The sequence below is a fragment of the Cuculus canorus genome, chromosome 1 (assembly GCF_017976375.1).
Source record: "Cuculus canorus isolate bCucCan1 chromosome 1, bCucCan1.pri, whole genome shotgun sequence".
NCBI classification, from domain to species: domain Eukaryota; kingdom Metazoa; phylum Chordata; class Aves; order Cuculiformes; family Cuculidae; genus Cuculus; species Cuculus canorus.
Window position 1 is genome coordinate 50,471,437 of NC_071401.1, and position 12,825 is coordinate 50,484,261.

The window sequence follows — 12,825 nt, forward strand, 5'->3', positions numbered from 1 at the left end:
ATGGCAGGGGGGTTGGAACTGGATGATCTTTAAGGTCCCTTCCAATTCAAACCTTTCTATGAGTCTACCTCAGAGCTCTTAATGGCAGCTACCATTTAAAATAGAAGAAAAAAAAGGACTAGGGAGGACTTCATATTTCTTGCACACAGCTGTAAAACATAAGGTGTTTCCAGGAGTCATTTATCAATGAGACTAACTAAGGCAGCATTCACAGGAAGGGCTGTCTTCAGGCTTTAGGGTCTCTACAACATCTCACAGAAGTTAGTGCCCTGCTTATCCGTAGCAGTCTTGTAACCCTTTTTAAATAAATGGACTCTGCAGCCAACTGCAAGTGGCTGTAAGGCTTCCAAAGCTGTCAGTGAAAGTCTGGCAGAGTCTAAAACATTTAACAACAAGAAGGAAGAAAACTTTTCATGCCAAATTTTGGAAGCTATTGACTTGGCCACACTCTATAGGAAGCGATGTGAAAACTTACTGGCAACTCCAACAGAGAAGCCCAAGACAGTTAAAAGGCTGATATTTCCAATGAAACAAAATACTCTGATCACAGTTGGCTGTGAAAAAAAGACATATCACTCCCTTTCATTGACCAAAGCCATGGAGAATGAGCAGGCAGTAGTGGCATGTAGCGCCTTTCATGTACTCCTGAGGCACAAGACTCCTCTCAAATGCTTAGGTATATATATGTGCACTTGCACATAATATTTGGACATGAAGACTTCACATTTCATAAACAAAAAAAACACTGAAATATTTAGGCATAAGGCTTCCGAGAAATCCACAAGCATTACCAGGAAGCAACGAGAGCTATTTAAGCATTTATTAGTGGGTTTGTATCCTGTCATTTAAGCTTTGTTTAATTTAAAATCTAGGTCATAAGCAGTGCCAGTCTCACAACTGTAATCCAACATTAACTTATATGCTGCCTCTAAATAAACATAATAGGAGCGACAGACTTTACCTCATATCCTAAATTGTTGCATCACATCGTTCTGTTAAAAAACAACGGCAAATCTATCCCATCCAGCATCACAGAATCATAAGGTTGGAAACGACCTTTGAGATCATCACCACCACCCATACCTGTTTACTACTAAATCATACCCCCAAGCACCTCATCTATCCGGCTTTTAAACACCTCCAGGGATGGTGACTCTACCACCTCCCTGGACAGTGCTTGATAACCCCTTCTGTGAAGAAAGTTTTCCTGACATCCAATCTAAACTTCCCCTGATGTAGCCTGAGGCCATTCCCTCTTGCCCCAACACATAACACCTGACAGAAGAAAACAACACCCACCTCTCTACAACCCCCTTTCAAGTAGTTGTAGAGAGTGATAAGGTCTCCCCTCAGCCACCTTTTCTCCAGGCTAAACAACCCCAGTTCCCTCAGCCGCTCCTCGTAACACTTGATCTCCAGCCCCTCCACTAGTTTTGTTGCTCTTCTCTGGACACACTTCAGAGCCTCAATGTCCTTCTTGCAGTGAAGGGCCCAGAACTGAACACAGTATTCGAGGTGCAGCCTCACCAGTGCTGAGTACAGGGGCAGAATCACTTCCCTGGACCTGCTGGCCAGGGTGTTTCCGATACAAGCCAAGATGCTATTGGCTTTCTTGGCCACCTGAGTACACTGTTGGCTCGCATTCAGTTGGCTGTCGACCAACACCTCCAATGAACACATTACAGGCAGAATTCCCACAGGTAGTGATATACCTATGTCTGATTTCCTGAAATCAGAACTTACTACTGCCCTTTTTTTCTGCATGTATTCTCTAACAAATGCAACAGAAACCACAGCAAGACCATAGCTTGCACAGCAACAATGTATTTCAGCTCTATTTGAAATTATTTGGATTAAGATCATTTAGTACTTCTGTGTTACTGGACACCTACATCTGTAATTCACTACCATGAATGGTACTTCAAACACAAAATAATCCTGTAGGGATAAGTTCCATAGTGGCACAGAGTACTTAGTACTTCCTGTTCCCTTTCAAATAGAAATAAAGGGCATCATCTGGCCCTCTCCAATTTACAGTCAAGTATCTATGGTAAAATACATACTTATTCCTTACTGTATTTTACTCTCAGATCCGAAAGTTGAATGGCAGAGAAAAGAAAAAATACCTCAGATATATTAAGAAAGTCTTCTCATACACTACAAGTATTTGATTGGTAAGATTCATACCCATTTTATACAAGATCATGAAAAACATGAGCAACACAACACCTGTGTTCTTCTTACATCATGAAGCAAAATCAAGACACCCTCAAGTACAACTTCAAAATTACATTACAGTCAAATGTCTAATTTAAACATTTATTTTCTTTGTCATTTTGAATAGAATAATATTTGTTTGCATTTGTACAATAAATAAAACCAGCAGCTTTCCGAAGTGCTTTCAGTAGCTATGAAGCTGCATCAAGAGTCTGGTGCAGACTTACCTCGGTGCTTCCTCCACAACTTTTTGGTTTCTTCTCTGGATGGAGCACTCTCTCTCATTCAACCACAAGGCATTACCGTGTTTATCTGCCAAAACCTGAAACAATAACACGGTATTAACAGATATATGCAGAAGGCCTTTTCACACTGTACGATTATCCAGCATTCAGTTAGTTCAATTTCTTTTTTTTTCCAACCTAGAAATGAATAAAAATGCTAGTATAAAAAATTAATTGTATGTGAAATACTAATTGAATGCTCCTTCAAATTCTGAACAGTATTTTAAAACCTTTATATAGAGGCTATTCTATAGCAAAAAATACTCTTCACTTTAAAATTTGTGAGAAGCTCCCAAAAGTTAAAAAATCAGAAATCAAAAGACTGAAATAAGATTAAGACTACATTTTCAAACAGTTAAAATTGTATTGCATAATGAAATTACTCAGAAGCATATTGTTAAGGAATATCCTGTGTCAACAGAGAAAAATCTTAAAGTATGCCAAATTTTGTTCCCAAATTACACATGAGTTTTCAGAAACAATGGCTAACGGAGCTTTCTTTGGCAAACCACAGCACTCTGTCTTTAATGAGAAAGAAAAGATCTTTGGAAACTTTGCAATGTCTTATTGAGAAGGATAAGATTTGCTACTTCTTCAGCATTTCAATGGAAATTAAAGCAGTAGTTTCAAGGAATTTCTTAGAAATCGGGAGTCAACTACAATTCTTGGCTGCAGCTTCAGTTCATGGAAGAGTTAAAACATACAGTCAAGCATCTAGATCCAACTACCTAAATTACATGGCAGGAAAACCACAAGTTTGACATAACAGAACTCTCAACTCATTCTGCAACTTCAAACTGGAAGGAAAAGAAAAAAAACCCTATCCCTTTACGAAACAAACTGTACAGTACAGCCACTTCCAGTAGCAGGATACTGAATGTAAGGATTCAAGCTGACTTCTTCCAATCTTATGATGTTATACTCTACACTTAACCTTGGAACAATTTCTTTCATTGAAGATCACACCTGCTCCTTTTCTTCCTTATAAAATTTTCCCTCTAATACGTTTTTTTCCATCTATCTTCCTACTCTGATCTGCAGGAACCTGTGCCAATATTCATGCTTCATTCTTTAATACTGCAGGTCTACACTGAAAGCAGACAAGATAATAAAAGTGGACAATCTTCTTCGAACCGTGTGAACTCAACCATATCTACTCACATTTGTGACAAAGAATCTGTATTATTCATTATTCCTTTTAGCACCACGGAGCGAGTATGGCATTAAGCAAAATGAATTCCTGCATCTATGACACCAACGTTTGCTGATGCGTGAATAATCCGAGTAGATGTGACTGCACTGATCTCATGAAGACAATTCACATGCGCTGTGTAAGCACCAGATCCAGAGCGCTCCATATGCTGTAGGAACAGACATATCCTTTCCTCAGAAATTCTGTTGCACTCCCATATATCTACGAAGCTTTACAGGGAAAAAAAGTCCCCTCCATAGAGTTCTACAAGACCAATGACTTTGGGAGTTCCTACACAACAACAAGTTCCAGAACCCTCTTCCCTGCCCAGTGGAGGTTTTGCAGTGGCAGCACCAGGGTACTCCAGCCAAAGGCAGATTCCGTAACAGGAATCTCAATATCGAATAAACAAAAAAAACCACCAAACAACATCATTTAAAGCAACTTCCTGAGTCCTAACTCATCCAGTCCAGAACTAAATAAAGCTCTACAGAAGCTCATTTGGGAAGAATTTTTTTTGTGTGTTCTTCAACAGTAAAACAGTGCCTCTAAGGCACAGCATGGTACTCGGATGGAAAACCACTGTCCTGTAAGTAGAACAATTCCTTGTGAGCACTTGTTTCATTGCCACAAAGCCTACAACTTTTCACAGAATCCAGTATCACCAAAACAAATCAAAAACTCTTGGAATATTTCATTAAAATTAGTTTCTGTGCTTCTCTTCTCTCTCTCTCTCTATTTTCCTGAGGAAGATAATAAAATATTTTTAAAGCCAGCTGATAAATACTTTTTTTCCACTTCAGGACATTTCTTGTATCCTACTTAATTTCTGCAACCTGGATCTTAAAAATAAACACTCTCCATTATCAGTTAATATGGCTCAGAGACAAGCATAAACATTCACCATGAAAAGGTAATTATAAAAAGAATAAGCCAAAAATCATCTAGTGTTAGGCTGTTACTTTCATTTTAGGTCCACTGTTTTCACTATAAGAAACTAAAGAAGATACTTCATAAAACAATCCTATTTCAGAAGACACTTACAGAACACTGAAATCATCATCTCTGAGATGACATGACATTCTAGTACACACATTAGAAAAAAAGCATGTCACAGCTATCACTTTTTTCCTAAATATCTACGTATTCCTGAAAGAAAACGTCCTGGTTTGTGCAATTAGGTGATTAGAACGTTAGTATATGCTATACAAATCTATATGACAAAATAATTAAATACAAGGTATTACTATCTCTCCTGCATATTTCAGCTAAATTCCATTTCCCAATGTAAGACTGCTATGAAGCCAAGTACATTCCATGTACTCTTACTTTAAACCCAGGTCCTTTATATCAGATATTTGAGGAGGAACAAGACTTCAAATCAGTACAAGTATAAAGTCTATTTGGACTCTATTTTCCTGTTAATTGTTTCGGTCTTTTCTCATGTTTTACAAAGTGATTGTTTTATAGTTAGACACAGGAAACCCCTTATTTAACAATTTCAAGTACCAATGCTTTGGAGCTATATGAGAATGTTAAAAAAATGTTCTATTTAAAAGTTACTGCTAAATTAATAAATATTTGGCATCTGGTTTCAAAGTGTTTGTATACTTAGCAGTCTGAAAATTAACCAAGGTCAACGTCCCAAAGTTGATTAGAACATGAAGTAAAAATGATACGCTATGACATTGTTAAACGGTACCATCAAAGTGTTTGTCTAAGGAAAACAATATTCATTCTACACTTATTATAAATAAAACTATAAATTATTAATTGCAAAGCTATTTTGTTTATCTAGATGAAATTATTTGATTGTTCTTAAATTCAGTACTGCCTAATTTTTCCGAGGTAACTTTTCCTAAACCTAAAGACAACGTAAAATCTGGTCCCAACTCATGAGAGCATGGAGGAATCAATCTCATCTAACTTTAGCCACCAGAGTCAGTAGGAAGTTGCTGAAGCTTCCAAATCTGCAAGCACCAAGAGGAACAGATTGATAAGATGTGCTGATTTGCATAGAAAATAAAGACATAGGTAGCCAAAAATTATAAGCCACAGCAGGAGAACATAGGAAGATGCTCCAGCAATCTGACATCTGCAGCCTAAGATCAATGCTGAAACTGAATGTCCATTATATATCTTTCTGTGACCTTTCAAAAGAGAACAGGTTGGGGTTTAAATTATTTTTATAAACTGGTTTTTCATTTCACATATGCAATAAGTTAGCCTGCACACAGACGAGTTTTATATGGAAATCTAAAATAAATAAAAACATAGGAAGTATCAGGTTTGAGTGGGCACATACCTGGCAGAGTTAAAAATTATAAACATTTCTCTCCGACAAACCATCCTGCACTATCAAATTTATTGTTGTTGGTTCATTCAGTTATTGAGCTAGTGTCAAAATACTTCAGGCTCTTGGTATAAGAGAAAATATGCCAAAATATAGAAAGAGTTTAAGTTTTGGACAAAAATAAGTAAAATTTCTATTGAGGAAACTGACACAGTTCGGACAGATTTCTTGTCAGGAAAGATTATTTCAAGGCTATTGACAAATCCAACATAGTTGCCTACCTAAGATCAAACACATCACAGATTTTTTAAATCCTAACTTTGTTAAAGAGTGTCTGAAACAAGTCTAGTTTTGCATTAGCACATCTAGCTTAAGAACAGATCCCATAAAAGAACTTCTGGATCATGACCACTTGTATGAGGAAAATATACCCGATTTTGAGCTTCAAATTGCCCCAAATGGGACACAAATCCTCCCGAGTTCCCAGGGAGCATTAGATACTTCAGAACAGAATCCAAAAGGTTGACAAAAAACACCTAGGGCTTGCAAGAAAAACGTTAAACAGAGCAGTACTTTAACTCCTACATCTTCTGCTGCACTAAAGCGCTGCAATCAGGATCCAGAGTTCAATCTCCAGCTCTCAGGACAGATGCCTACAACTTCCACCAACACCGAACTGAGCACAGTTCATTGTCCTTCTGCTAAAGGCAGACTAGAGAATAAAAACAGGAAGGCTGTATTGTGCATGATAGCCATGTAGTTTGAGTAGTGGCCCAAGACACAGGAAAACACAAGACTCTAGGCCTTTTTTTAGTGGAGTGTTTGAAACATTTTGAACTTTTATAAGCTTAGGAGTTCATATGTTATTAACTACAACAACAACAACAATAATACAAACCTGGATTTCTATGTGACGAGGGTTATCGATGAACTTTTCTATCAGCAAGCGATCATCACCAAAACTTGAAGCAGCTTCCTGAGATGAAAACCTAAAACCTTCCCTTAAATAATAAAAATAAAAAGAGTAATCTGTATTTAAAAGTTAAGTTCTGAAGCATACAAGAAGGAACATTTTTTCATTCCAGTCATTCAGCAGTTTTCATCAATCAGCACACACATCCAAAAATCAAGCTTCCCTATTTGCATTTGATTCTTTCACGTGTATCTTTTTTTCCCTTTCTTTTCCTACACGGACAACAATATTACACACTCAAAGCACGGTGGAATTCAGAGTGTTTAAGAAGTCTAGCACTTACAATAATTATTTGTATAAATTTTCTTTGTTAGCATTGTCCTCTGCAAAATTAATAAAGTCAACAATTTTTTAAAACCATTAATTACAAAGTACCTGTTATACAGAAGTAAAGCTCAAGCTCACCAATATTTATGGTACACAGCCCTCTCAATAGCCGACAGCAGCAGAGGTCAGTTGCACGTTAATTAGATGAAAGAACTGCAGGTATACTACTACAGGCCCTGTGAATTCAATCACTGAATCCACAATCTGAAGATGCAGTACTTCAGTTTATAAAGCACACCAGCTGTACTACTAGGTTTCCTCTGCACTAAAGTATAACTGTACATTCTGTATGCTTTCTTCTGTTCTCTTTTCCATATATAGTTACTCAAACAAATCTAAGCTTGTAAGATGCCGCTATTAATTGACATTAATTTTCACAGCAGAAAGATTATATCTATGGGGCATAACTGCTAACAAACTTCACGTACAGCTTTCTTGGAGTGAAATGTGCCATTATGCAGGGATCCAAAGGCTCCACAGAGGTTTTCTACAGGCTTAGTAGAGCCATTTATGTTGATACACATGGAAAGGTTAGGGTAAATTTCTGTGGGCTTGACTACTGACATGCAGCAAACCTGTACTTGTGCCCTGAATAAGAACTACAGCACAACTGAGTTGAAGTTGCCGTGCTTTCCATCTCTTGAGCATAGTTCAATCCCATAAACAAAATCTGACAATAGAAATATGAGATAGGTACATCTACAGTATACTGATGTGTATGTTTAGAGGCAATTCTTCACCCCCTTTCAAGACTGTGGAATAATTCATGATATAATTTTGAGATTAGGAAAGACAGTACAGTGTATATAAATTCAAATTCAAATCCAACATATGGAATTAGTTAATAAAGAGAAAAATGAACATCAAAATCTGTGCTTCTGCACACTACTGATCTGTCCAAAAAAACAAAGTGAGGTAACAAATAGCCATGCACAGTATTTGAATTTACTGAAACAGATTTAGATCTATTTTAACTCCTATATCAAAGACTCTGTTTCCTTTTATAAACATTCTATCAGACAGTTTTATGCACAATTGACTATTTTTCCTTCATTGAAGTACGTGCTAATTAGAAATATAAACTGCAATACTTGTTAAAAAAAAGTCATGTGCCTAATTATCTAAGCCACACATCTGTAAATCTTTTTTAAATTACATAACAGGAACAATTGTCTCTGGTATTCTGACCTTGTTTGTACCTTACAAATGTGCGCACTTGGATTTGCTCAGTGATAAAAATTACCTTAAACACTTGACCTTCCTTAAGGGATCATACTTATCAAATGGAGATGGGTTTGAGTCTCTACAAATATTTAAAATTTAAGAAAAAACAAGAAAGATTTTTCAAGTAGAAGAGAACTTGCATTTGAAGCATTATCGTTTCAGCAAGGAGCAGCCCTACCGAGCCTCACTGCAAGGAATGCACTCCCCATGCAGCACAACTGCGCCAATATGTGCGACCAAGTCCAAAACTCTACTGTCTGCGCTAACCCTAGAAGAGAAGCACAGGAGAACTCGGGACAGGGGAACCTGAGCTTACTGCCCCTGGGCCCAGGCACAGTTAGCCATGCAAGAAACATGCTGTCTGCATCGTAATTGAGCCCTGATGTTTGACAAGACAATCACTCAGGCTGATGCACTTCACGCATACGGAGACCATCACTGATACCTCTATGCTATGACTCAAAGTAAAGAGGCGTTCTGGTCAGAGGATTCCTCAGCAGGGGCTCTGCCAGATCCACACTCCAAACACTCACTTGCCTAGTACCACAGCCATCTTCACAGTCTTCCAGTATGATCCACACACATTAGACAAAAGGGCAGGGAACAGGGAGGATGGATGGGCTGTCCACTAGACGCTACTGGGTGCCCTATGCTACAGGGACACCAGCTGAGCCAGTAAGCAACGAGCACAGCGAACAGCAGCAGCCAAGAAGGGCTTTGGCAGAAGATATTTCTGGTTGTTTCTCATAAGGAGGTGGTGGTAGAGATAGTGCTGACAGCAGGGTTTGGTAAGGCAGGGGCTGGCATTTCGGTTGCAAGTTATTTACTTATTCGAGCAAGTTATTGTGTTGAGGTTTTTCTTATGTTCTCAGTAACTTTCACCAGCAGTTTTCATTTTTCCTATAAGCAGATTTGCTGCTTTTAGGTATTCCATTAGCTTCCACTAGCTGTTTTTCCAATTTATAGATGGATAGCCTCATTTGCCATGAGAAGCCCATAGCTACCTGCTGCGAGGATGACTCCCACCCCAGCTCAGCCACCTGGAGACACACCTACAGCACTTCTAACAGTGTGGCCCCACACAGTACACATGGTGACTCTACAGCCCCAGCTGCCCAAGTACCTTTCCCACATCAGATGCCTTGACCTGAGTTGAGCTTGGAGCTGGTGTACTTAAAGGCTACCATAGTCTGTGCCTACAGCAGGCAGGGAACACCACTGCCTCTCTTCTGGGGCACGGTGGGTCATTCTGGAGGGAGCTAATAGGAATGGTTGGACTCTGATAGGAATGGTTGGACTCCATGATCCAAGAGGTCTTTTCCAACCTGGTGATTCCATGATTCTATAAGCTGCACACCAGGCAAAGCCTGAAGGCATCAAAGGGGAAAAATAAAATAAATAGAGGCCCACCTCATGCATCTGTACACAAAAACATGGGGGCAAGAAAACGAAGGGGAGCTGGAGCCTGCATACAGACACACAACTGATCAAAACCCTTAGCATAAGTGACATGGTGGGACAAGCCGCACAACTGCAGCGCTGCAATGAACACTACCAATCTTTAAGAGAGGCAGCAGGATAGGCTTGCCCTTTTTATAAAAAGACAGGCCAAATATATGGCTCTCTTCTTCAGAAATAGGAAGACGGTGAGAGCTGAAAGGTCTGGATCAAGAAAGATGCCAGCCATGGCAACAACTGCAGTGCAAATTTGTGAACAGTTCAGCTGCTTAAACTGACAAAGTGGACAAATTGTTTAAAGGAAGCAACTCAGTCTAACAAGACTGGGTGTTTGTGTGGTTTTGGTTTTGATTTTTGGGGGCTGTGGGGTTTTTTCCTTTGTTAGTGGTTTGGGGTAGCTGATTGTATTTTTAATTTTGGGGGTGGGGGTCTATTAGTTTGGGTTTTTAAGAGGAAAACATCCTCCTTGACATCTGTTGGCAAAGCAGCACAGAAGACCACAAGCAAGTTCTGAGGCTTCTGACGGATGTTGGGGACAACTTCTGAACATAGACATTAGGAGGGCTGAAGAAGAGGAATTACCACTAGCAGAAGAGAATGGGATCAAGGACCTCTTGAGAAACCAACCCATGGTTATTGGTCTCGAACAATACACAAAACTCCACAGTAGAACTTGACCAAAATTTCAAAAATGGCAATGGGAGTGAGAGCTGGAGGGATTCATATCTGAAGGAGTACAACGGGAGACCTACCCAGACAAAGGGGCAGTGAGCAACTGGGGGCCATCCACAGTGAGGCACACATGAAGAGTTATTTTAAGAAACAAAAATAATTCTAATAATGGTAAAACTATTCTAGTACTTCTAACTAGAAATATTAGCTGAAAGTTACAGAAATCTTAGGTATAGCTGGAACAATATCACAACATTTAGAGAATCTAACAAAAATTTCATCACTGGCGATATTTAAGGGATGTGAAGGATGAAGCAATAGTAAGTTATCACAGTGAATAATTCTGTAACAGTAGCAGTTAAATCATTCACGTCGGTCTGTCTCATTTCCAGTGGCAATTTATACTTTACACTACACAATACACTGAAACCTTCTTTAAATATTATGCATAGACAGTTGAAATAAGGAAAATATTCAACTATCCTGAAAATCCAAAATTATGTTTCAAACAAAATTAGTTTATATAAAGGGTTTTTTTTACTCGCACTTAGAATTAATCCCACATAGAGTCAAAACACACTTACAAACCAAAATATTATCAACAATTCTTCACACGTCTTGCATCTATGAACCCTGAAATACAAAAGGCCATTCAGATACTGGCTTCTCAGAACCTGCCAACAACTAAAAATTGGTTTTTTAGGATTATATGGATTTGGAATCAGCAAGATGATGCATGAAGAAACTTTCATTAAATATTAGAAATATCACATACATTGTTTTGTCAGTAACAAGTTGAGTCACAAAACACTCAGTCAGCTGTTCTTCTTCAGACATATAAAAATCAACAATCTTAGCTCCATAATGCAAATAATGGACATGCACAACAATTTTACAACCTCGGATATTTCTTCAAGACTGACTAGAAGAGAAACGCAAATGCTCTATTTCATATGGTAATTCAAAGCAAATATGCTTCTACCTTCAATTCTCTTAATCTCACTTTTATCCTCCCACAATAAGTACTTCACTAACTTAATTTTGCCTTTGCTACTGCTTGCCTGAAAATGTTAAAATAAGCATTACTCCTTGATATAGGATCAGTAAGTTGTGTTGATCCGTCACTCAATCTAGATGCTCTTTCTTTTTAGAAAGTGCTTTTTAGATATTAATCTATAAAATTACATTGTAAGACAAGACTTGCATAGCTAACCAAAAGTAGTATTGTAAGAGCACCACTGGCAAATAAAGAGCTGAATGGTACTTCAAAGGCTTTCCAAAATAAAAGACAAGCATCTCAAACCAGTATCACTGAATATCACTGGGTCGAAGTAATATCCCTAACTTATTTTTGTATGCAAATATACAAAGAAGAACATCTGTAGCTGACTTCTGTTGATACCGATCAGCTCTATCAGGTGACCTTCTAAACAACAACCAGAACTCTTCTCCAAAACAAAACAGCAATCATGATTTTAGATCCAGTTTTTACTTTTTGAACAGTTACTTTAATCGAGCTCCCCTGCTCCTTTCGGAGCAAAACAAGAAAGGAAAGCCTTCCTTTTAAGTCCAACACATGCAATTGCTGACTGAACAAGATCAAGGCAGTAATTTCAGATTCCAAAGCAGTGGGAACAAAGCATCCTTGTAAGAAAGCAGCTTATTCTAGATCTTCATTCTAATGTGTAAAGCTTTATTTTCCTATTTAGATTTGAATACAAATAGACCAGAGGTAGCAAGGTACAATAAACTACCACCTCGTGTTTTCTTTAAACCTAAAATTTAACTGCCAACCATTCATTCTTCTTTTTTCCAGTTTTTAGGTTTTGACAAACAAAATTAATAGGGAACACAAATACAATACTGAGATCTTACAGGTTACTAAATTAAACTAATAAAAACTTTAGTTGTACTTGGAGTTGATTCCAGCATATGTGCTGCTCTCCCCACATGGAAATGAAAACATTTAAGAGGTTATCTGGTTTTGGATCAAATAGGCTTTTTCTTACAAGTCTGAAAAGTCCCAAAAGCATTTCTCTGTAATATCAGTGGCACGTGGGGTTGAAACCAGGCTCCTCACTGCCACAGTATCAGCAGAGAATTGATTGTAAAACTTCACATCAATAACAAAGCATCTTGAAGTGCTCACGATTCATAAAACCATTAAGAGACATGAAAATATCTG

At 38.1% G+C, this 12,825-nt stretch overlaps 1 protein-coding gene across 1 annotated transcript in view; it reads right to left on the reverse strand.

Annotated features, from left to right (window-relative positions):
• The window catches only part of PCCA (propionyl-CoA carboxylase subunit alpha), a 289,809-nt gene that overhangs the window by 184,363 nt on the left and 92,621 nt on the right, over positions 1-12,825 (reverse strand). The window contains exons 10-11 of the mRNA XM_054064867.1: positions 6,885-6,987; positions 2,445-2,539 (exon numbers count right to left, since the gene is read on the reverse strand). Of these exons, the coding sequence (XP_053920842.1) occupies positions 2,445-2,539; positions 6,885-6,987 (198 nt within the window). The remainder of the gene's footprint in view (positions 1-2,444; positions 2,540-6,884; positions 6,988-12,825) is intronic.